Source organism: Physeter macrocephalus, chromosome 18 (assembly GCF_002837175.3).
Source record: "Physeter macrocephalus isolate SW-GA chromosome 18, ASM283717v5, whole genome shotgun sequence".
Lineage (NCBI taxonomy): Eukaryota > Metazoa > Chordata > Mammalia > Artiodactyla > Physeteridae > Physeter > Physeter macrocephalus.
This window is the reverse complement of record NC_041231.1, coordinates 85998320-86022740: the sequence shown is the minus strand read 5'-3', so window position 1 is coordinate 86022740 and position 24421 is coordinate 85998320. Positions and strand designations below refer to the sequence as shown.

Here is a 24421-nt window from a genome sequence, read left to right as displayed (position 1 = left end):
TGTGCAGGGGGGGAGGTTTTAAGAAGGTTCTTAATGGGAAAAGGCTGTAAGCATAGAAAGCCGCCATGGTGAAGTAGAACTGGCCTGCCCCCATCTCCCCCCAAAAGAGGGCCCTAAGGCCCAGGCCAGAGTCAAGCCTCTTGTTTTGGGGGAGGAGGCTTTTGTTTCTCTTGAGGAGAAACCTCAGAATGGACGAGGCAGGGAAGCGTAAGCCTCAGACCTGTGGAGAGGGCACTGGGCCCTTCTTTGCCAGGAGGAGAGGCAGGGGTGGGAGGTAAATGTTTGACCGGCAGGGCCTCTGTGTATTAAACATGGGCCAATTACCAGTACTGATGGGGCAGGACCTGTACCCCAATTCAGGCCTGGGAAAGATAGAAGGGGAGGGATCCCTTGGGAAGTACTGGGGTAACCAAGGGAGAGAAGCATCCCAAGATTTTGTGGGGGGGCAGGAATGAATTAAGCTATGGGCATGGATGTGGAAACTGGAGGCCAGTTGAGATCCTAACTATCTGGGAGAAAACAGACAATGTAGGTGTGTGTGGCGGGGGTGCTTATCAGTACACCGGCAATGGGCGTGGACATGATGCCTGGACTGAGTAAGGATTTCCGTGCCCAAGAGGAAGCAGCCTTATTTCGGACCAAGCCAGAATAAGGGTTGTGGGTGAGCTTCTCAGCCTTCCGCTGGCACGAGGCAGAGGCAGACGCGGGGGTCGCGGGTGCACAGCAGCGGGAAGACGCGCTCACCCAGGGGACCGGGCGCCTGGAAGGCGAAGAGCAAGTCCAGGGAACGGCTGTCGTAGAAGGCCACGCGGCCCCGCTCCCAGTCCAAGTCCAGGCGGATGCGCCGCGGCTGGGGCCCGGCGCCGCCCAGCGGGGTGGGCTCCGGGGCCGTGAGCGCCCAAAGGCGGCCGCCGCGACTCTCCACGGCCCACACAGCCCCCGCGGGACATAGGCCTACTCTGCCCTTGCGTTGCACCGACTCCCCGGCCGCGCCCAGGGCGTAGCGGCTCTCCCCGTCGTCCTCATCCTCCCCGGAAGAGTCTCCGCGGGAGGCGGTGTCCGCGGTCTCCACCTCCCAGCAGTGGCGGCCAGCCCCGAAGCCCTGCGCGCCCAGCACCGCCGGGAGCTGATCGAAGCGCGCCGGGCCGTCGCGGGGTGCGGGTGTCCCCGGTGGAGCCAGTCGGACGCTGCGGCGGTCCGCGGAGACCAGCAAGCGGCGGTGAGCGGTGCCAGGATCCAGGGTCAGGTCGGCTGGAGAGGAGAAAGCAGGGGGAGGACCGTGTGAGCGGGCTTTCCGAATCAGAGGAGGGAGAGGATGCGCAGAGGGTACACAGGAGGCCCACAGCAGCTCAAAAGGCGGCTGTAGGACCAAAGAGGGTGAAGGCATATGAAGAACAGGCTTGGGCAAGACCCAACCTGCGCTGATGGGCCACTTCCTAATGGAGAATTGGACTTGGAGAAGGACCCTGCTGGCCCACGGCAGGGGGCACAGTGCAGAGACTGAAGGAGGGGTTGCCCGGGTTTGCGGGCTTGGCTGCAGAGTGAGGCTCGTCTGACTTCTAGGGAGGGTGAGGACTGATACCTCAATCTGCAGCATCTGGGGCGGGGGGTGGGGTGGGGTGGGAGCTGAGTCAACAGGATGGAGAAGATGGAGCTAAAGAGGAAGACTGATACCAGATACCAGCACCGCATGTGACAGAGGGGAGGGCCAGAGGGAGAAATCCAAAGTATCCTGAGAAACCAGCCCACCACCCACAGGAACAGGTGGGAGTAGACGGGCCTGTTTCTATAGGGAGCGCAGGGCAGAGGAGAGAGAAGGTGGTGATAGCCAAAGGGACCAGAAAGAACTAATCATTGGCCTTGTGTGTATGGGGTGCTTTGAGGAAAGATTTCTGGATTAGGGGTGCTAGAAGCAATCTGGGTTGGTGGGATGGTGGGTGACCAAGAGGGCGGAGCACCTTCTCTAGGCAGTTTAAAGAAGGGCAGAGGGCAGCCTTGGAAGTGATGGAAGGAACTCCCCAGAAGCTGCAGAGAAGGCCCAGAGCCTCAGGGGCAAGGAGACGCGGGAATCCTGGGACACTTCTGGAAGGGAGTGATGAGAAGTGGTGGCAGCAGGGATTCCCCAGAAGCAGCTGACCCCCAGGGGTCTGCTGTGTGAGTGTATGAACAGGTAAGAGGAGAGAATAGCTGGAATATGAGGAATGAAGGATAGACCTTGTTATAGGTTGAATTGTGTCCCCCCCCCCAGAAAGTTGTGAAGTCCCCCCAATACCTCAGAATTTGACTGTATTTGGAAATAGAATCTTTACAGAGGTAATCAAGTTAAAATGAGGTCATTAGGGTGGACCCCAATCCAATATATCCAGTGTCCTTATAAAAAGGGGAAATTTGGACCCAAAGACAAGTGTGTATAGAGAGAAGATGCTGTGAAGACAGGGAGAATGCCATCCACAGGCCAAGGAACGCCTGAGGCTATCAGAAGCTAGGAGAGAGTCCTGGAACAGAGTCTCCCTCTCAGCCCCCAGAAGGAACCAACACTGTTGACGCCTTGACTTCTACCTCTAGAATCATTTAACTTCTGCCTCTGGAACCATGAGACAATAAATTTCTATTGTTTAAGCCACTCGGTGTGCAATGCTCTCCTATGGCAGCCCTAGGAAACTAATACAGACATCAAAAAGGACTTGATCATATTTGAGAGAGAAAAGGGAACAAACTGAAAACAGCGTCTCATTTAGTTCCCTCCCTTCTGCCCTCCTTACCCGTCAGTCTATGAAGCATCTTTTTGACCACTGGGTAATCTTCAGGGAGATCGTCCTCTGAGTTAGAGGACTTGGGAGTTGGGGCATCAAACCTGGATAGATGAGGGAGAAGGGTCAGGAAATCGGTAGACACCCTCTGCCCTCTGATGTCCCCACTCACATCTCTGGAGCAGAAAAGGGTGAGGCCACACCCAGAAAACCTCTCTGTGAGTGGGGACAAAGATGTGGCTCCTGTAAGAAGGTGATGGATGTGGCAGCTGATAGTGGAAAAGAAGAAACAGTAAAAATGGAACTCACCTTTTCCATGTCTTCTTCGTATCCTGGGGAGGGCAGAAAACAACATGCATGTGAGCTCTGGTCTTCCTACTGTGGGAGCTCTTCCCCCGCCTCCTCGGGTAGCTGGGTCTGATTTGGTGAGGTCCCTCCGCGCAGCTCAGACTGATCTCACCTCTTTATCCCCTGTGCTCCCTTTTCCTCTCATTCTCCCCCTTCCCCTTTCGTGACCTTTCCTTCCTCTCAGTCACCACTTTCTCCTCCTCCTAACTCCACCCCCACCGTCCTCCTCCCTTTGCCATGCCGCAAAGCCTCTCAGTTCCCCTTCCCCAGCCTCATCCAGGCCTTTTTCTTGCCCCCAGAGTCCTCACCGTTCCCTGTTTCCTCCCAGCCCGCCCCCCTTCTCTTTCTCAGTGGCCCTCATCCTTATCCACCTTCCTGAGGGTTTATCCCAGATAAGCATCCCCTGCCTCCTCCATCACACAGACCAAACACATACTTAGAGTCCTTAGGCTAAGAGTTCATTTATAAAAGCCTTATAATAAAGCTGCTTCCCCTCTTGCCATAAAAGCCCGGTGTCGTTTATAGGGCCCTTTGTTCTGTGTCTCTCTACCCTGACCAAGGAAGCGGCTGGACTCGGATGTGTCCCAGAAGGCCCAGCAGATCTGCAGGGTACCATGAGAGCCAGGAGAGGACGCTGGATGCTCCCCATCCAAATACTAGGATTCCCTCTTCCGCCTTCGCAGTCTAGTGGGAAAGACTGGGGCAGACCAGTAGGGTGGTGAAGGGGAGAGAGGAAAGGCAATTTTCCTAATTATGCCAATTACACCTAAACTAATTAGGTATATGTAGACTTCAAAGGGTGGAAGCAAGACTCGAGACCGGCTTGGCTGCTGGCGAGAAGCCAGTCGGGAATGCGGGGCGCCTGGGGGTCGGCAAGGGAATGGGGTTGGTTGACGGCCAAAGAGTCAGGGCCCAGGAGGGGCGCGGGAGGCTAGGTGGGTGGGTGATCAGGGTGGGATGTGGAGAGGAGCCAGAGGTCCCAACGTCTGTTTTCCCGGACCTTGCCTCCACCCGTGGCCGCCTCTGCCTGGGGTCCTGGGAGGAGCGGAGGACAACGATAACAACACAGCAAGGCCCAGGCCGGAGCCCGGGGACCTACCCCACGACACTACAGGGGAGTTTGGATCTGCCTCCCTCCCTTCTTCCCAGCTTTTGACAGCCGCCTCCTTCCCCGCCCCTCCACTCCAGCTTTTGTCCATCCTCCCTCCTGCTTCTCCTCCGCTGGGCTAGTTCTGATCTCCCTCACCAACCTCCCAGGCACCCAGCACCCTCCCCTCCTCCTGGCCTCCGCCTCCGGGGCGCCTAGCGGCGTCTTTCCCCAGCCTCGCAGTTCCCGCGCTCTTCGCCGGGCCTTAGGGGTCTCCTCGTGTTCTGTCTAGTGCCCCAACCCCTTCCCTCCAGCCCCTCTCACAAGACTCAGGCATCCTTCCAGCTTCGCTCTGGGCAAAGCGTCAACTCCTTCCCGGCAACTCTCACTTGACAGTTGCCGCCCCCTCGTCCTCTGCTTTTCTCTCCCCAGCTCCATCTTTTGCCTAAACTTCGAGAAGGGCCCCAGCTCGGGAGGTGCCCTTCCCCGCTTCCCCAGGGAGCCCGCGGATGGCCCCTTCGGCCGACAGCTGCGGACTCGCGAAGCGCACCCCTGCCTCACCTCTCCGTGCGGGTCCAGGCAGCCCATGGTGGGGATGCGGCCCCCTCGGTGTTTCCCCGCTCGGGCCCCGGGCTCGGCCAGCTTCTCCCGCAGCCCGCGGCTGATCCGCACTTCCACCGCCAGCCGCACGTTAGACCTCAGGTTGCGGCGGGGGCACGGCCGGCCGCAGCACGGGCAGGCGGTGGGGGGCGCCTCGGGGCGGGGGGCCGGCGGGGTCCCCCAGCGGCGGTCCAGGCACGCGCGGCAGAAGCTGTGCTCACACGCCAGTAGCACCGGGTCCTCGAAGGGGCCCCCGCACAGCAGGCACGTCGCTAGCTGCTCCAGGCGCTGCACCAGCCCCCGGCCCAGCAGCTCGGATGCCTCCATGGGGAGCCAGCGTCCGGGCGCCGTCCCTTCCGCGACCATCGCGACCACCTTCGGGCTACGCAGATGGCTGAGCGCCTCTGCTGCTGGTTGCGTCGCTGCCCCTCTCTCCGCCTCCCTCATTAACTTTCTGACGCTTTCTGGCGCTCTCCTGGGATCGCCTCTCTCTTCAACCAGTCTGTCTCCGCCAATCTCCCCACCACGTCAGGCTTTATAGGGAGGGAGGAGGCCCCTGCAGGAGGTAAACATCAGGGCTTGCGTAACACCCCATCTGGTTCTCCCGCTCCCTCGTGAGGTTTGGAGGAGGAGAGTGGAAGGGACATCTAGGTCTCGAGCCGAGGAGGTGGTCGCTAGGGGGCGCTCTGGGGGCAAGGTAGCAAGGTGTGGGGTGGGTAGCCCCCGTCACCGCCCCGAATTGCCCGAATCTCGCTTCCCCCTTGGCCTGCGGTGTACAGGTGGGCAGGGCGCCCCAGCTCGCTTTTGGCATGTGTGTCCACGTCGCCAGGGTATGTCATTCCAGGTGGCTGGCACAGCTACATCTGGGGGCCCGGGGCCCGGAAGCAGGGATCCTGGTTTGTGCGGCTTTGGCAGGCTTTTGAGTGTTGGTGTGTGGCTGTCATTCCAAAGGCCCCTCTCCTCTCCATCTTTCTGCCTTACCTATTAAGGGCTTAAGGACACTGAAGCTGTGGGGTAAGCGGTAGGAGTCAGCGTAGGGCTCTCTCAGCTGTACCTCTGGCTGGCTCCCATGGCCTCTCTTGTTTCTTCCTATGTCTCTCTTTCTAGTTGTCTCTCTCTCTTCCCTGTGTATGTTTTTATTTCCACTTTTCTCTTTCTCTCCTTCTGTGGCATGTACCCAAAGGTTGTCTATTTTCACTCTTTTGGTCAACTGAGGCCCAGAGACCTGGCACTGTCAAGGTCACACAGTAAGGGAATGACCTGATGCAGAGCCATACCCAGATCTTCTGATTCATGGCCTTGCTGTGACTCCACCCTGATGCTTTTTAATTTCAGATCCCTAGAACTCCCTTCTACTTTCTGATTTTTTTTTTTCCAGAGTTTTCCTCATGCCCTCTTCCCTCACCTCCATCTCTCTGTCTCTTCCCTCCTTCCCTCTCCTCTTCCCTCCTTTCCTTCCTTCCTCCTTGCTCCCTCTTCTTCCTAGTTCCTCCACCTCTCTCATGCTGGGCCTTTCTGTCTGGTACCCGTGTGGGGCTGTGAATAAGTAAACATTCAGATGTCTACAACTGTGATCACACACACTGTTGTACAAACGTGTGTGCATCCAGCAATGTCTAAATGCCAAAAAATGCACAAATAGGCAGATACTTTCATATAATGCAAAATCACAGATATGCCCAAATAGTCTCATACACACTGAATATCACTGGGACGGACATCCAGGATTATTTAGGGACAGATAGACGTACTCAAAGAACACATGCAAAGAGACACTCTGTCATTAGTTTTATTGTCAATAAGAACAGCAATACAACAACAGTAAGTCTTTATGAAGCAGCATGTTATTAGGCAACTCCTCCAGGCATCCTTCTCTCCCCTACTTATCAGGGAGACACTCAAACATGACACCCTGATAAACACAGTACACAAATAAACACACTCATCTTGGAACAAACCTCCCAGCTCCATGCTCATAAAACACACAGCTATCCAAGAAAAAGACTTCAGATATGACCAAAGTCTATTTTGTAAAATGGACGTCCATGTAATGATAGGTAGAATAATGGTCCCCCAGAGATGTCTATATCCTAATTTCTGGAACCTGTGAACATGTTACCTTACATGAGAAAGGGGAATTAAGATTGCAGATGGAATTAAGGTTGCTAATCAGTTAAGTTTAAAGTAGGGAGATTATTCTAGATTATCCAAGCGTCCTTAAAAGTGGAGGACAGGGACTTCCCTGGCGGTCCAGCAGTTAAGACTCCATGCTTCCGCTGCAGGGGGGTGCTGGTTGGATCCCTGGTCGGGGAACTAAGATCCCTCATGCCAAAGAAAAAAAAGAAAAAAGTGGAGGACAGAAGCGGAAGAAGACAACCAGAGAGATAGAAGCTTATCTCTCAGCCTGACATTGCTGGCTTTGAAGACTGAGGATGGGGGGTCATGAGCAAAGGAAGTGGGTGGCCACTTGAAGATGGAGAAGGCTAGGAGATGGATTACAGGTGGAATCCAGCCCCGCCCAAAGGGCTTGATTTTAGCCCTGTAAATCCGATTTTAGACTTCTGAACTACAGAACTATAAGATAATAAATGTGTGTTGTTTCTCAGATTTCAAACAAAAATTTGTGATAATTTGCTACAGCAGCAAATAGGAAACTAATACACATGCTTTCCCTTTCTCCCTCAGTCTCTGGCCCTTTGGGACTGTATGCACTTGTTTTTGCCCCTTCCAGTTTGTCACGTTTATCGGATTTCTTTGCCTCTCTGGGCCTTCTTGTCTGTCCTCTTCTGTCTCTCTGTCTCTGTCTCTCTGTCTCTCTTTTATTTTTTTTGGACTGCTTCATTTTCTTGGCTCTATCCCCACCCCAAGGCCTCTTGGACATTGGGTTCTTTCTGGATCTGGGCCTGGAATATCAGAGAAATGCCTCTGAGTCTCATCAGGAACCTTGTATCATCACCAATCCAAGAGCCTTTCTATGACGTTCAAGTCCTAGTCGATGGTTCACATCCTTAGTTGCACATTAAAGTCATTGGGGGAACTTTTAAACTCCTGATGCCCAGAAGACACCTCAGATCAATTAAACAGAATCTCTGGGGATGGGTCCCAGGAATCAGGAGTTTTAAAAACTCACCAGGTGATTCCAATGTTTAACCAAGGGGGAACCCACTGTCTTACATGTTGAGGTTACAGGTGGACCTTCCGCTCCCCATTTTGCTCCTTATGCTTTACCTGCAGTGCCTTATATTTTCTGTTCCTTGAGCATAACAAGACTGACATTACTGCCAGGCCTTTGCACTCATGTTCCTTCTGTTTGGGCCCTTCTTCCTCTAGCAATATCCACGGCTGTCTCCACCTTCTCATTCAGGTCTCAACTCAAAGGTAACATATTCAGAGAGGACTTCTTTCACCACTGAATCTCAAGTAGTTTTCCTCCAAAGTGCTCACTGTCTCTTTACCCAGATATATTGATTCATGGTATTTATCACTATCTGAAATGATCTATTTATCTGCTTTGATCTGTTTCTATACGATAGAAGGTAGCTTTATAGGAACAGGAACCTAGCCTGTTCACTGCTGTTTTCCCTGAACCTGGAACAGTGCCTGGCACACAGACGGTCTCAATAAATATATAGCCAGTCATTGAACTGCCCATCACCAATAGGGCAACGCGAAAGGGTCTTTTGACTGACTCTGCTTAGATCTTCTAAATGCCAGATACAGATATTCTTTTTTTTTTAATTTTTGAGTTTTATTTTATTTTTTATACAGCAGGTTCTTATTAGTAATCTATTTTATACATATTAGTGTATATATGTCAATCCCAATCTCCCAATTCCTCCCCCCACCCACCTCTTTCCCCCCTTGGTGTCCATACAGACACAGATATTCTTATCCTTCTCAATCAACAGTCATTCTTCACTGGCAGACGCCAGGCCCAGTGCTGGGGGATGCTCATGTGAAGTGAGACATGGTGTTCAGTCTGGCTCAAGAAGCTCATGATCTAGATGAAACTTGCGTTCTATAACCAGATGATGAGGATTCCTGCTAAAAATGCTTTAGCTCAGCTTTTAAGCAGTAGTTGCTGTGAGTTCACACTTAATGATTTTAGGACATGTAGTGCAGGGAAAAGGCATTTGGAAACAGACATTGCCAGGAAATGTCTCACTTCTCAAGACTGTCTCCCTCCCTCACCAGAATCTCCAACAACTCTGCACTTGATCCTCTAATTCCCCCTTGGGTTTATTCTATCTCCGGAGAGCTGGGTGGGTGGAGGTGATTTTTAGTGTGTGTTGGCTTGGCTTGGCTTGGCTTGGCTTGCTCTAGTTGACCATGACTGGATCCTGTCTCTCTGTTAGCACCACATCTTCTTAATATAAGCGTCTCCCACATAACTGTTCGCACCTCTTTCCAGCTCTCTCTAGGATGTCTGCTTGTGGTGTTGTGGAATGTTGCAGCTAGATATGCATGTATGGCACTGGGGATGCTAGAGGTGGGAAGGCCTTACCTAATCCCCTCATTTCTTTTCCATCTCTTCCTTTATTTCTCTCTTTTTTTTAATTCTTCAGTTTATCTCTCCCCCATATCAGTAACATCCCCATCTTTTTAAACAGCCTACAAGTCTTGGGACTTCCCTGGTGGTCCAGTGGGTAAGCCTCTGTGCTCCCAATGCAGGGGGCCTGGGTTCTATCCCTGGCCAGGAAACTAGATCCCACGTGCCGCAACTAATACCCAGTGCAGCCAAATAAATAAATATTTTAAAAAGTAATAATAAAGAGACTACAAGTCTTTGGGATCCTTGGAGAGGGAGAGGTAGATATGAAAAGGTGTTTGGGAGACTGATGACAAGCCAGCCAAGGTCCCTGCCCTTAGGAAGTATGATAAGGCAGGTAAAGTATATCCATCATCATCCAAAATCTGCCATTATGGAATCAGGGAGTGAGATGAGGCAAACAAGGTGTATCTATCATCAACCAAGATATGTCATTAGCAAATTGTAAAGGTGTGCTGAGGGGAGAAGAGCGAGTGGAGGATTATGTTTACAGATCAGAGAATGAGTGACAACCATTTCAGGAAGACTTCTTGGAGGAGGTGGCTTATAAATGAAGGATGGGTTGGGTTGAGCGGGAGACAAATGAAAAAGCCTGAAAAAAGAATGTGAAGCATCTTTGGGGAAAAAACTGGAAGTGGGAAAAGAGGCCCAGGGGTAAGAAGCACAAATGAAGGAGACCATTACTCTTTCTCAATTCCCACTTACTCTTCCCCTGCCCAAAGATTTTCTTCGAATTCGATTGCTTCCAGAAAGACTCTTTTTTTAAAAGACTGCTGTTTACAACGTGATTTAACAGAACTGAAAGTCCTAATAGAGCACGGCAGCTTTCCTATTCAAGGGCTCCAGGAACTCTGCGTAAAACACCCCCTGATGCTCAGGGCAGCTTCAGGAAGGGTGAACTTAAGATAGAGATAGACGACGAGGATTTGACCAGATTAACCAAACAATCGTGATGCTCAAAAATGTGACCAAGGTTATATAGGACTGTCATCTTTATTGCCTGGTCTCTTGTTTAACCTTTTAACAGCTGTGGGGTTGACAGTCCAGCCATTTTACAGTGAGGACTCGGATTCCAGCACGGTAAGGGATTTGCCTGGCCTCAAACAGCTGGTTAGAGGCAGAGCCAGGACTGAAATGCAGATCTACTGCCTCCAAATTCTCTGCTCTTTCCCTCAAAAATTACTTCGTCTCTTCTGAGACTTTATTTTCCCCCCCTGTAAGCCTCCTTTGTCCCTCTCCCTTTAAATCCCTGCTTAAGGCTAACAGTTTCTCCAAGATGTTGCCCCTCCTCAAATTCATTCTGGATACTCATTTATTCTCCTTCCTTCTGAAAACCCCCCATCAATGTCACTGACATTACTTTTTCTATCCTTTAAATTCCCCCTTAAACATTTGCTAATCATTCTTCTCTTCTCAGTGTTCCCTAAGCCTTCTTATTCCCCCATCCTTTAGCAGTGTTCCTTTAAGAGCCGTGCATTTATTCATCCATTCATTTAATCATTCAAGAGCTATTTACTAAGCACCTACTGTATGTCAAACACTGTTCTAGGAGTTAGGATACAGTGGTGAACAAGCCAGCCATGGTCCCTTTCCTCTGGCAATTTTATTTATTTATTTAGGCTTCGTTGGGTCTTCACTGCTGCGTGCGGACTTTCGCTAGTTGCGGCGAGCGGGGGCAACTCTTCGTTGCTATGTGCGGGCTTCTCATTGCAGTGGCTTCTCTTGTTGCGGAGCACGGGCTCTAGGTGCGCGGCCTTCAGTAGTTGCGGCACCTGGGCTCAGTAGTTATGGCACCTGGGCTCAGTAGTTATGGCTCCTGGGCTCTAGAGTGCAGGCTCAGTAGTTGTAGTGCATGGGCTCAGCTGCTCTGTGGCATGTGGCATCTTCCTGGACCAGGGATCGAACCCATGTGCCCTGCATTGGCAGGTGGATTCTTAACCACTGCGCCACCAGGGAAGTCCCCCTCTGGCAATTTAGATCCTATTGAGAAAGACTAACTAATAAGCAAGTAAACAAATAAATTAACAAGATAATTATAGATGTGATAAGTGCTTTGGAGAATATAAAGTGGGTAATATACAAGGAATTAACTGGAAGAGGTGCACACTGCTTTTAATAGGGTGTTAGAAAAAGCTTCTCTGAGGAGGTGACATTTGAGCTGAGCCCTGAATGATAAGAGGGAGCCAGCAGTAAAAAGAGTTGGGGGAGAGCTTTCCAAGCAATGGGAACAGCAGGTGCAAAGGCCCTGAAGTAGGAAAGATCTTGATGAAGATCACATGCTATGAGGTGTGATGAGAATGGTTTAAAATGAGATTGGAGAGGTACTAAAAGCCAGGCTGTGCAGGACCTTAGGGACCAGGATAAGAAGTTGAGTTTTGTTCTACAAAGTGCAATGCCACTGAAGGGCTTTAAGTGGGGAATTTACATGGTCCAATTTATGTATTTAAGACATTCACTTTGTCCTAGTCATCTGTTCTTTCCATTTCCTTTTCTAACTCTCATCCTCTTTCACGTATTCAAGATGAGCATCTCATTTCCAGCCCATCTCCCCATCAGGGAGAATGAGTCTTCCAAACAAACAGTGTATTAACCTGTACAGTGCACCAAGTGTAGCTAATTTGACTCTGATTCCTGCCTCTATTACAGAGTTCAAAGAATCAGAGATTTGCAGAATATTAGAGTTGAAAGGGGCTTTAACCCTTATATTGCAGATAAGAAAATTGAGGCCTAGAGGGGGTGTCCTAACTTGTCCAAGGTAACTGGTAAGTGGGGAAGCCTTTGTGGACCTCATCCTTCAAGAGCGCAAGAGCAAATTGCTTCCTGTTTCTTAGACACTTATTTCAATTAAAAAGGTATTAACTGGGCTTCCCTGGTGGCGTAGTGGTTGAGAATCTGCCTGCCAATGCAGGGGACACGGGTTTGAGCCCTGGTCTGGGAAGATTCCACATGCCGCGGAGCAACTAAGCCCGTGCACCACAACTACTGAGCCTGCTCTCTAGAGCCCGTGAGCCACAACTACTGAGCCCACGTGCTGCAACTACTGAAGCCCGTACGCCTAGAGCCCGTGCTCTGCAACAACAGAAGCCACCGCGATGAGAAGCCCGCGCACCACAACGAAGAGTAGCCCCCGCTGGCCGCAACTAGAGAAAGCCCGCGCACAACAATGAAAACCCAACGCAGCCAAAAAATAAATAATTAAAATTAGAAAAAAAAACCCACACATTTAATTGGCCGAACTTAATTCCTGTCCAGAACCCTAGCTGCAAAAATTTCTGAGAAATAGTTTTTCACTGTCCAACCAAATAGAATGGGAATAAAGTCAATCCACATATCTAGAGTTGCCAGGTAAAATACAAGCAAATTTGAATTTCAGGTAAATAATGAATTTAAAAAATATATAAATAACTTCCAAATATGTTTGGGGGCATACTTATACTAAAAAAAAAGATTCATTATTTATCTGAAATTCAGATTTCAAGTAGGTGTCTTGTATTTGTACCTGCTAAATCTGGCAACTTTATAAAGATCCAGCACAGAGACTGATAGCAGGGGGCTCTAATTTAGATGAGGGGCTGAGGAAGGCCTCTCTGAGGAGGTGACATTTAAGAGGAGACCTGAGAGATGAATAAGAGTTCATCAGGCACAGAGAGGAGGGAAGGACGTTCCAGGCAGAGGGAACAGCTTTGCAAAGACTCTAAGGCAAGAACAATTTGGGCTGATTTAAACAAAGCTGGGGGAATTCCCTGGCGGTCTAGTGGTTAGGTCTCAGCGCTTTCGCCGTCAAGAGCATGGGTTCAATCCCTGGTTGGAGAGCTCAGATCCCACAAGCTGTGCAGCGTGGCCAAACAAACAAACAAAAAACAAACAAAAACCCAAAGCTGGTGCATGGGGAGGTGGGGGGTAAAGATGGTATAAGGTGGATAAAAACTTAGGCAGAGACCATATATGCAGGGTCTTAAGTTTTTTTGTTATTTATTTATTTATTTTTGGCTGTGTTGGGTCTTCTTTGCTGTGAGCGGGCTTTCTCTAGTTGCGGCCAGCGGGGGCTACTCTTCTCTGCGGTGCGCGGGGTGTTCTCATCGCGGTGGCTTCTCTTGTTGCGGAGCACCAGCTCTAGGTGCGCGCGGGTTTCAGTAGTTGTGGCTCGTGGGCTCTAGAGCGCAGGCTCAGTAGTTGTGGTGCACAGGATTAGCTGCTCCACGGCATGTGGGATCTTCCCGGACCAGGGCTCGAACCCATGTGCCCTGCATTGGCAGGCAGATTCTGAACCACTGCGCCACCAGGGAAGTCCCAGCTCTTAAGTTTTGAGTAGTGGATTAAGACAAGTGTGGAATGGGAGAGACCCAGAGCCACTACATGCTAGTGGCATCCCCCAGAGTTGTGCAAGATGGTCATCCTGAAGAGAGAAATTGATTCCAGTAACTTAGGCAAGAGATGATGATGATGGCTTAAGTTAGATAGGAGCCAGTGGATCTGGAAACAAGCAGGCCAATTTGAAATATATTTTGTAGACAGAACTGATGAAAGTGTTGGAGTGGTCATTGGAGGGTAAGGGAGAGGAAAATCAGGGGTGAATTCCTAGTTCCTGGAATGAGCAACTGGGTTGATGCAAGAGCTGTTAAGGAAATGGGGAAAGCTCTTAAGGGGATTTGGGTGTTGAGATGGGATCACAAGGGAGGAAGTAATGACAAAGTGATAAGATATCTTGTTTCAGTTGGACAACAGTGCACAACCACTGCCTCTCTCTGCAGAATGTTTCCAAACATCCACTTACCTGCCAACTCCTTCTCCCTCCTTCTCTGCCTTCTCCTGCATCATTTTCTCTTTCTTATTCTCTCTCTCTTTCTTTTTTTCTTTGTAGTCATCCTATTTCCTGGACAGAATCAGAGAGTCAACCAGTGAGATAGGTGGAGTGTAGGAAGCTAGAAATGAAAAGGTTTCTCATGAATCTGTGGTCCACAGTTTCCCAGTGGACCTGGTAAACCATTTAGCCTCTCTTCCCTGGACCCAGGAAGGGGTGAGGCTAGGAGGAGAGAGAAGAACTTGGACTGAAGCAGCTAAGGAGGCATCATTCTCTAGCAGATGGGAAATCGACTAGTCTAAATCCCTCATTTTGAACTGAGAAAACTGAGACCTTTGCTCACTCTGACTAAACTAGGTAAGAACCTGCAGAGAATGAAGGAACACACACCCCACTTGGAAACAGTGGGGTTTTCAAGATTTGATTCTACTCTTGTTATTTTTGTGAATATAAAGTAGAAACAATTATGCTTACATCAAATAATTGTTTTAAGGATCAAAGGAAATAATTTATATTCATTTATTCAACAAATGTTTACTAAGTACCTACTATGTGCCAGATGCTGTTGGGAGGTGGGAACTCAGCAGAGAGCAAAGCAGACAGGAATCTGCCCCCATGGGAATTACATTCTAATGGGGAAAACGGGTAATTAACAAATAAATAAGTGAAATGTATGGTAGGTATCATAAAACAACATAAAGCTTGGAAGTAAGATAGAGGTGCAGTATAGGGTGAGCAGGGTTATAATTTCAATAGGTAATACTTGAGCAAGGATTTGAAGCACGTGAAAGAATTAGCCAATTGCTTATCTGGAGGAAGAGTGGTCCAGATTGAGGGAAAGTCAGGGGCAAAAGCTACTGATGTGTGAGACTTAGCATGAAGGCCATGTGGCTGGAGGAGATGGAGCAGTGGGGAGAGTGGTAGGTAGTTAGAGAGGTGAGGGGCTGACGGTCGGGAGTTCAACGGTGGGCATGTGAAGCTGAGCTGACTGTCAGATGTCCCACTGCTTTGTGAACTGTGCAGTGTCCACGGAAATAATCAATAACCAATCTATAAAGAGAATAGAAGAGTTTTATTCAAGCCAAATTGAGGACTATGGCCTGGGAAACACAGACTTCAAAGCACGGACTACAAATGGGGGCGGCTTATAAAGGCAAAAACCACAAGGTTACATAAGTTGTTTGTCAAGAATTAGGATTGGAGCTGGCAAGAAGGATTGGTTGGGGTCCAAAATGGTTGCATAGTTACAAGGGGAGAACTTGAGACCATAAGGTTGCAGCTGGCAGCTACTAGCAGATATTATTTTGAAAATGGCTGGTGGTGTCCTTGGGTTTGATACAGTTGAGAAAATTCAAGTTCTCAGTAATGCAGGAACCTGTCTGAAACCACAGTCATAATGGCCACCTTGTTCCATTTTGAATGCCTGAACCACAGTTACTCCATTTTTGGTTTTTAAATGCATTCTTTTCCTTAATGGTTAAAGCAGATGCATGCTTGACAGGCTGTAAGACAGGCTGTTCTAGTTAACATAAGATCAAGCAAATCATGCATAAGCCAGAGTGACTTCCCCCTACCTCAACATGTGAACCTTTCTTCCATCAAGCCCTAGGTAAGCGTAGGACATTATGAGCAGGGACAGAACCAAAAAGAATAGTTCATGTTTATATAGAAATTTATAATCTTTAAAGCTTCTTCTTATTTTTACTTTTAAAATTTTACTAACCACTCCAGGGGAATTACAGGGACGAAAGCAGGGCCCAGGCTTACTTGCCCAAGGTCAAGGCTGCCGAGGTACACAGTCAAGACTGGGATTCAAGGGCTTCCTCTCCCAACCCAGTGTTAGAACCCTGATTCCTGACTCCCAGGGACAGAGACACAAAGAGAGACACAATGAGAGTCAGACACGTGGACTATGTATGAGTCACGGAGACCAAGTAGAGACATGAAAGCAAGCGTGAGGCAGGGCAGGTGCGCCCTTGAGGGAGACAGCAGCGCAGGGAGTGACCTAGAAAAGCCTAATGAGCTGGAGACCCGTTGAGAGAGCCCCACGTGCCTCTCAGGTCTTGACCCACATGACGGACTGTCCCTCCCTCCCTTCCTCTTCCCAGGTGACCTGTCGCCAAAACATCACTGGCATGCTGCTGGCATCCAGCCTGCCAATTAGTTCAGGAGCCTCTCCCTCTGAGTTCATCCCCTTCCTTCAACACTCCCCTCCTGCACAGTCCTGCCCTGCCCTGCGTCTCGGGGAGGAAAGCTGGCTTCGGGACCTGCGGACTCCGCGGCTCCCCTCATCAAACCCGTCCCTGTGTAGAGCGTGGCATCTCACACCGTTTTACCTCCCATCTCTGAGCACCTTTGCGAGTGTCTTGAAACCAATGCTTGGTAGAGGCATCCACCGGCCACGCCCGGCGCCGCCCCCCCCCCCACCCCCGCCCGCCAGGGGTGGTGTGTGTGGCAGGAAGGACAGGGAGGGGCTTCCAGGAGGTGGAGGAAAAGGACCCCACCAAAGTTCGTGGGATGGCTCCGAGGAAGCTGTAAAGATTTTTTTTTTTCTTTGACAAAGGACCAAAGGCAATTTAATGGAGAACAGATAGTCTTTTCAAGAAGTGGTTTTGGAGTAATTGAACACTCATGCAAAAAAAAAAAAAAAAAAAGTCAAGACATATATCTTACATCTTTCACGAAATTAACTAAAAATGAATCATAGAGCTAAATGTAAAATATAAAACTTCTGTAAGACAACATAAGATAAAATATAGATAAGCTTAGTTTTATGGTGAGTTTTTAGATACAACAATAAAAGGATAATCCTTGAAAGAAAAACTAATCACTTGGAATTTATTAAATTAAAATCTTCTGCTCTGTGAAAGACACTGTTAAGAGAATGAAAAGACAAGGCTTGTAAAGATTCATTTACACGTAAGAGGGGAAAGGCAAAGGCTGCAGAGAAGTCACAGGAGGAATTAGTGGAGAACAGGGCCCATCAACTTAGATGAAGGGGACTGGAGAGTGAAACAATAGCACCAGGAATGAATGGGGAACAGAGATGGAGAGGAGAGAGATGGTCTCACAGAAGTGACTAGACCTGGGGAAAAGATTTGTCAGAACTAAGATGGAAATGAGTTTGGAGAAGGGACAATAATAATACTTGTTACTTTTTAGAGCACTTTTTATATATTTTAATTTATTTCATCCTCATGAAGTAGATATCTTTACCCCCCTTTTACAGGTCAAGAAACTGAGGCTCAGAGAGGTCATGTGACTTGCCCCAAATCACACAGCTAGTAAGGCTCTAAACGGTCTCCTTTATCCTTTATACTATAAGTGCTGCTGCTTCTGTATGTGGCATATTATATAGAAAAGAGAGATTAGACTTTTAGAAAGTTGAAGATTCTTATCCAACAAATATTTATGGGGCCTTTTTTATGTGCCAGGCAATGTGCTAAGCCCTGAAGATGCTAAGACAGTCTGCCTTCAAAAGGCTGAGCTAGGGACTTCCCTGGTGGCACAGTGGTTAAGAATCTGACTGACAATGTAGGGGACACAGATTGGAGCCCTGGTCCGGGAAGATCCCACATGCTGCGGAGCAACTAAGCCAGTGTGCCACAACTACTGAGCCTGCGCTCTAGAGCCCGCAAGCCCCAACTACTGAAGCCAGAGGGCCTAGAGCCGGTGCTCCACAGCAAGAGAAGCCACCGCAATGAGAAGCCTGTGCGCTGCAACGAAGACCCAACGCAGCCAAAAATAAATAAATAAATAATTTTAAAAGGCTGAGCTAATTGAGGAGTAATGTGAGCAGTACAAATAGGACAGGAAGGCAGCCCAGATGACTGAGGGCTCTTCTCTGGGGCAGAGCAGCTTTCACAGGGGAAGTGATACAGTCTGGTCTCGGAAAAAGGGAAATATTTCCCCAGTGGATAGAGGGAAGGTGGGTGGGAGAGGGCCTTTGAGGCATAGGCAAGCAAACACAGTGTCTGGGAGAGCTCCAAGGAGTTGAGTGGGTTAAAAGAGAACAAAGGAGGGATATGAGGGGAACTGGATGGAGATCAGTAACTTTTAATTCACGATCTATTTAAAACCACTGCATAAACAAAGAGAAGCCACCGCAATGAGAAGCCCGCACACAGCAACAAAGAGTAGCCCCTGCTCACCGCAACTAGAGAAGGCCTGCGTGCAGCAACGAAGACCCAACACAGCCAAAAATAAATAAATAAAATAAATTTTAAAAGAAAAAAAAAATGGGCTTCCCTGGTGGCGCAGTGGTTGAGAGTCCGCCTGCCGATGCAGGGGACACGGGTTCGTGCCCTGGTCCGGGAAGATCCCACGTGCCGCGGAGCGGCTGGGCCCGTGAGCCATGGCCGCTGAGCCTGCGCGTCCGGAGCCTGTGCCCCGCAACGGGAGAGGCCCCACCAGTGAGAGGCCCGCGTACCGCAAAAAAAAAAAAAGAAAAAAAAAAAAGACAAGGGAATTCCCTGGTAGTCCAGTGGTTAGAACTCTGTGCTTCCACTGCAGGGGAGCCAGGTTCGATCCCTGGTGGGGGAATTAAGATCCTGCAAGCCACAGGGTGAGGCAAAAAAAAAAAAAAAAGGGCAAGAGATAAGTGATGGGAAGGATGTGGAGAAAAGAGAACCCTGTTGGTGGGAATGTAACCTGGTACAGCCATTATGGAAAATATTATGGAGGTTCCTCAAAAAATTGAAAATAGAGCTATCATACAATCTAGCAATCCCCTTTCTGGATATATATTCAGGGGAAAGGAAATCCATGTCTTGAAGAGATAGCTTCATCACATTCAACACTATTCACAATAGCTAAGATATGGATACAACCTAAGTGTCTGTCAACAGATGAATGGATAAAGAATATATGTTGTTCATCCATAAAAAAGAAGAAAATCTTGCCATTTGTGACAACATAAATGAAGCTGGAGGACATTATGATAAGTAAAATAAACCAGGTACTGAATGACAAAAAAAAAAAAAAAACCATTGCATAGCTCTTGTCAGGGTTGATGAGGGATCTCACAACTATACAGTGAAGGGGAAGTGAGAGTGCTTCTCCATTATGTTGGAGTAATAGGAACTTAAGTGAAGTAAAGAAACATTCATTGAGAATTTCTATGTGCCAGATAGCATGCAAAGCATTTTCACATACATTATCTAATGCAATTCATGTAGCTATTAAAAAGGATGTGGAAGACCTCTTTGGAGTGACTTGTGAAGATCTCTAAGACCCATAGCTTAAAAGTGCAAGATAGGCGACTTCCCTGGCGGTCTAGTGGTTAAGACTCCATGCTTGCACTGCAGGGCGCATGGGTTCAATCCCTAGTTTGGGGACTAAGATCCCACATGCCATGTGGTGTGGCCAAAAAAATAAAATAATAAAATAAAATAAAAGTGCAAGATAAAATAGAGCTACCATATGATCCAGCAATCCCACTCTTGGGCATATATCTGGAGAAAAGCATCATTCAAAAAGATACATGCACGCCAATATTTATTGCAGCATTATTTGCAATAGCCAGGACATGGAAGCAACCTAAATGTTCATTGATGGAAGAATGGATAAAGAAGATGTGGTACAAATATACAATGAAATATTACTCAGCCATAAAAAAAATGAAATAATGACATTTGCAGCAACATGGATGGACCTAGAGATTGTCATACTGTGTGAAGTAAGTTATACAGAGGAAGACAAATATATGACATCGCTTATATGTGGAACCTAAAAGAAAATGGTACAAATGAACTTATTTACAAAACAGAAATAGAGTTACAGATGTAGAAAACAAACTTCTGGTTATTAGGGAGGAAAAGGGTGGAGGAATAAATTGGGTGATTGGGAACGACATATACACACTACTATATAGAAAATAGATAACTAATAAAGGCCTACTGCTTAGCACAGAGAACTCTACTCAATACTCTGTAATGGCCTATATGGGAAAAGAATCTAAAAAAGAGTGGATATATGTATATGTATAACTGATTCACTCTGCTGTACACCTGAAACTAACACAACATTGTAACTCAACTATACTCCAATAAAAATTAATTTAAAAAATTTAAAATATAAAAGTGCAAGAGATTTTGCACTATGAGTTATGATCCATATTAAAGACACACAGGGAAGTTTTGGTCAGAGGGAACAGGGAGTACAGAGCCAGGGAAGCCCAAGAGAACAAGGTGTGTCTGGAGAATGGCAGGTAGTTAACCTTGATGTTGTGTATGGTACTGATGTTTTCGTGCCTGGGGCTGGAGCTGAGAGGGACATGGAGCTTGCCATGCAAAAGGCTTAATATTAACCCTGCTCTCCTAGGTAAGCCTCAGAGACATTTTTTCTTTACTTTTTAAAAAAAATTAAGATAGAGCTGATGTACAATATTATATAAATTACGGGTGTACAACACTGTGATTCACAATGTTTAAAGGTTATACTCCATTTATAGTTATTATAAAATATTGGCTACAATCCCTGTACAATGTATCCTTGTAGCTTATTTATTTTATACATAACAGTTTGTACCTCTGAATCCCCTACCCCTACCTTGTCCTTCCCTCTTCCCTCCTCCCCACTGGTAACCACTAGTTTGTTTTCAGAGAATTTTTAAGTGGGGAGAAACACACCCTGATGAAGCATGTTACAGAGAGGGTTCTAGCTGCAGGTGGAGAATGGACCAGAGCGGGGAGGGAGATCACGAGGGCTGCACAAGGCTGGAGCGTGGGAATGGAGAGGAGGAGGAGGAAGGAAGTGTGTGAACTGGTCTGAGGGAGTGAGCGGGCAGCAGATCTCCACATCGAGAGAAAAAAAAAAAAAAAGGAACACAGAACACAGATTATTATGGGGGAGTGTGATCGAAGTTATACCTGCACATGAAAAGGCAAACAATGAGTTAATGAGAAAAACTCACAGCCCCACCCATATCCACCACTTTCAACTCTTTTAGCTGATTTGCCTTTTGGTATTTGTCTCCATATCTGTAAACAAGATTATATTATTACTGCATGCTTTTTCCATTTTAGGCATGATCTATTGATTTGCTTTTACAAAGACACAGCTTTTTTTAAAACCATCAACCTCACTTGGTCCACAAACAGATATCCTCACCATCCCCACCATCCTCACTTTATAGCTGTTTTAAAAATATATACACACACATTCACCTAAATATGTATGTAAATGCACAGAAAAATGTCCTGAAGGACCACATCTCACTAGGATCTAGGGGGACATTGACTAAAGGAGACTTTCATTCTACCTGTCTGGTTTAAATTCTTTACAAGTGAATGTATACACTAATGACGTGTGTAGTTAAAAAAACTAAATCACACAACAACAGTAAGAGGTAATTATCATTACCCACAGTTTACAGATGCAAAAACTGAATCCCAGAGACTTAATTAATCTGTTCAAAGTCTTACAGAAAGCAAGCACAACTGGGAAAAACCACACTTGAGCCTGAAGGAAGAGAAGGAACAAGCATCAGAGCAAGACAAAAGGAAGTGAAAGCGAAAGCCAGGGACATTTAACAGGAGAGGTGTCATCTTTGGCAGAAAGGCATCAAGAAGGCAGAAGGCCGGAGGCAGTAGCATCCTAGCTGTTGTTTGGTAGATGTTAAGGGCTCTGTGGGGGAAGAGGACTCACTAATAGACAGAAGCAGTGGACTGAAGGAGGCAAGGTCACAGCCTCATGCCCGCCTGTCCTTAGAGAGTATCCCCAGAGAACTCAGGTGCCAGGCATCTGCAGTGAGTCACTGGATCCCAGAAACTGATGGCATGAGTGAGATCATCAAAAGGCAGGGAGCAGAGACAACAAGGCCCTTGGGGTCCAGGGAGTTCAACCTGTCTGGTCAGAGGCCACTGTCACAAAACCAACAAAAAATTCATGTCTGATAGGTTTTCCTCAGGGCTCAAATGAATAGGTAGGTGAGTAACTGTGAGGCTGTCGATGACAAACAAAAACAGCCAGGCCAAGGAGACAAGCTGCAGAGTCTCTGTCCTGGGTGAATGAAGGATGTCTGGGAGAGGTCGCAGCCAAGGCCATCCAAGGCAGCCGGCCCCTCTCTAATCACTACTCAGCTTCACCAGTGCTGGCCGTTACCAGTCCCCTCCATGGCCATGGGGCTGATGGCCGTGAGGGCTGAATGTGTCAGCCCTGTGGCCTGGGATCATATGGCTGAGTTGGGGGTTGGACACTGGAGAGAAACGCAAGCCTCGCTCTATTTGAGAAGTTTCTTGCATTGAACTGGATTCTGCAAAGATAAACACACATGCCCCAGCGCCACTAATTCATCCTTTGCCCAATTCCCCACCTAAACATGGAGAATGAACAAAATAGCCGCCTCTGACATTCAGAAGCTGGCTTGACACTCACAGGTAAACCACGTTATTCTTCTATTAGGCATAAACTATCTTACAAAACGATGACCTCAGACAAGTTCACTCTGAAATCATATGAGACAAAGCAAGCCCAGCTCATAATTCTATCCGAGCACAGATGAAAAAACAGTCACTATGCCACCCACAAAATACCAAACACCCCTTCCCTTGGCCAAAAAAAAAAAAATGCTGTTACGTCTTTACCCTCATTCTGATCTCCCCTCCCTGTAGAGAGGATTGACTGAGATAGTCATAGAATCTACCCTGCTTTCTGACAGCATTCTATCTAGAGCAAACCCCTACTTCCTCAGACCCTCCCCTAAATCACCTAACCAAAGCCCAAATCCTATTATAGGTTTTCGTTCTAACACTCTCTTACTGAGTTGTCCCACATTTCCCTATGGTGTGCATTCTCTTTTGATGCCGAGAGTAATAAACCCAACATGTTCAACTACAGGTGTGTTTCTGGGGGTCTTTGGCTGGAAGACATTGATAACATCCAGTGTTTCTTTTCTTCATTCTTAGCCTCTGAGATCTACCTTGAGGATCTGGACCCAGGCTGTGTGGGAGAAGATGGTACAAAGGCAGGAGGTGCTGTCAGAAGGGACAAAACAAAACATGCATTCACTCAACAAATATTTATTGGGGACCCACCCACATATGCCACACACCGATCTAGGTGCCAAGGACAATAGGCAAATAAAGCAGGATCCATGATTTTTCAGGAAGCTCTCATGTGGGGGCAGAGGTGGGAAAGACACATAAACAGATCGTTATGATTTATAGAGCTAAGTGCAGTGATTGAGGGAGGGATGCCCTGGGGACTGTTGCCTGCTCAAGAAGAGGTGCATCTACACTAATGTGGTAAAAGGCAGGTGGGGTATCAGGAAAGGCTTTCTGGGAAAGGAGATACTTGAGGTCCTGGAGGCTGAGGACAATCTCATGAGAAGGGACAAGAAGAGCAGGTCAGGGAGGTGACAAACTAGATGGGGAGTGGGGAATTTTTTGATCCCACTAGAGTGAAAAGTAGGAAGCACATTGCAGGAGGAATTAGGCTGGAGGCACTTACAATCATGATACGGAGTTGTGTTTGGGCTTTACCTTTAGCAAAAGGGTGCATCATGGGAAGTCCATTGAAAGTTCTGCAAGTCCTGACATCATGAGATTATGTTTTTACACATCATTTGAATGTCTGCAACTTACTTGAAAATGCATAAAATTATAAAATGGACTGATGGATGGATAAAGGGACGGATAGATGGAAAAAGCACTTGACAAAGTGATTATAGTAAAATGCTAATGATAGAATCTAAGTGCTGGGTATTTGGGTGGTCCCTGTAAAATATTCCAACTCTTCTGTTTGAAAATGTTTGTAATAAAATTTGGGGAGGGGGGAATTATGTTGGCCTCTGTCATGGAGGATGGATTGAGCAGGGTAAGTCTAGAGGCAGGGAGACTGGATTGATGCTTGTAGAAAGCCAGGGAAGGACACAGGAATTTGAAGGGGGCAAGGAAGGTTCTTCCTTGGACCCTTCTGAGAGAGCATGGCCCTGTTGACACCTTGATTTCAGACATTCAGCTTCCAGAACGGTGAGAGGAAAGTTTTTCTTGTTTTAATCCACCTAGTTTGTGGCAATTTGTTATAGCAGACCAAAGAAAATAATACAGGAGTTGAGGCTGTCAAGGTAGAAGGCAATACCATGGAAAGGTTATTATTTGTTATACCATGCTATCATATATTTTATAGTATTTTATCTTTTCAAGATGGCTTTTGTGGGCTTCCCTGGTGGCGCAGTGGTTGAGAGTCCACCTGCCGATGCAGGGGACACGGGTTCGTGCCCCGGTCCGGGAAGATCCCACGTGCCGCGGAGTGGCTGGGCCCGTGAGACATGGCCGGGGAGCCGG

General features: G+C 47.8%; 1 protein-coding gene across 1 annotated transcript; it reads right to left on the bottom strand.

Moving 5' to 3' along the window:
- Positions 1-4: 4 nt before the first annotated feature.
- On the bottom strand, positions 5-5290 carry RNF39 (ring finger protein 39). The gene is made up of 4 exons (XM_024122110.3): positions 4747-5290; positions 3060-3082; positions 2763-2854; positions 5-1251 (listed from the first exon to the last, which is right to left on the bottom strand). Exons 1-4 carry the CDS (start codon positions 5230-5232, stop codon positions 671-673), a joined length of 1182 nt encoding a protein of 393 aa, XP_023977878.1. The 5' UTR covers positions 5233-5290; the 3' UTR covers positions 5-670.
- Between the last annotated feature and the right edge of the window lie 19131 nt (positions 5291-24421).

What these genes read in the sequence shown, in the direction of transcription:
- RNF39 (XM_024122110.3), bottom strand. Translation starts at nt 5,232, where the DNA reads ATGAGGGAGGCGGAGAGAGGGGCAGCGACGCAACCAGCAGCAGAGGCG. An exon ending in ACGAAGAAGACATGGAAAAG is followed by an intron (nt 2,855 to 3,059) that starts GTGAGTTCCATT and finishes TCATCTATCCAG; the next exon opens with GTTTGATGCCCCAACTCCCA. An exon ending in GATGCTTCATAGACTGACGG is followed by an intron (nt 1,252 to 2,762) that starts GTAAGGAGGGCA and finishes TCTCCTCTCCAG; the next exon opens with CCGACCTGACCCTGGATCCT.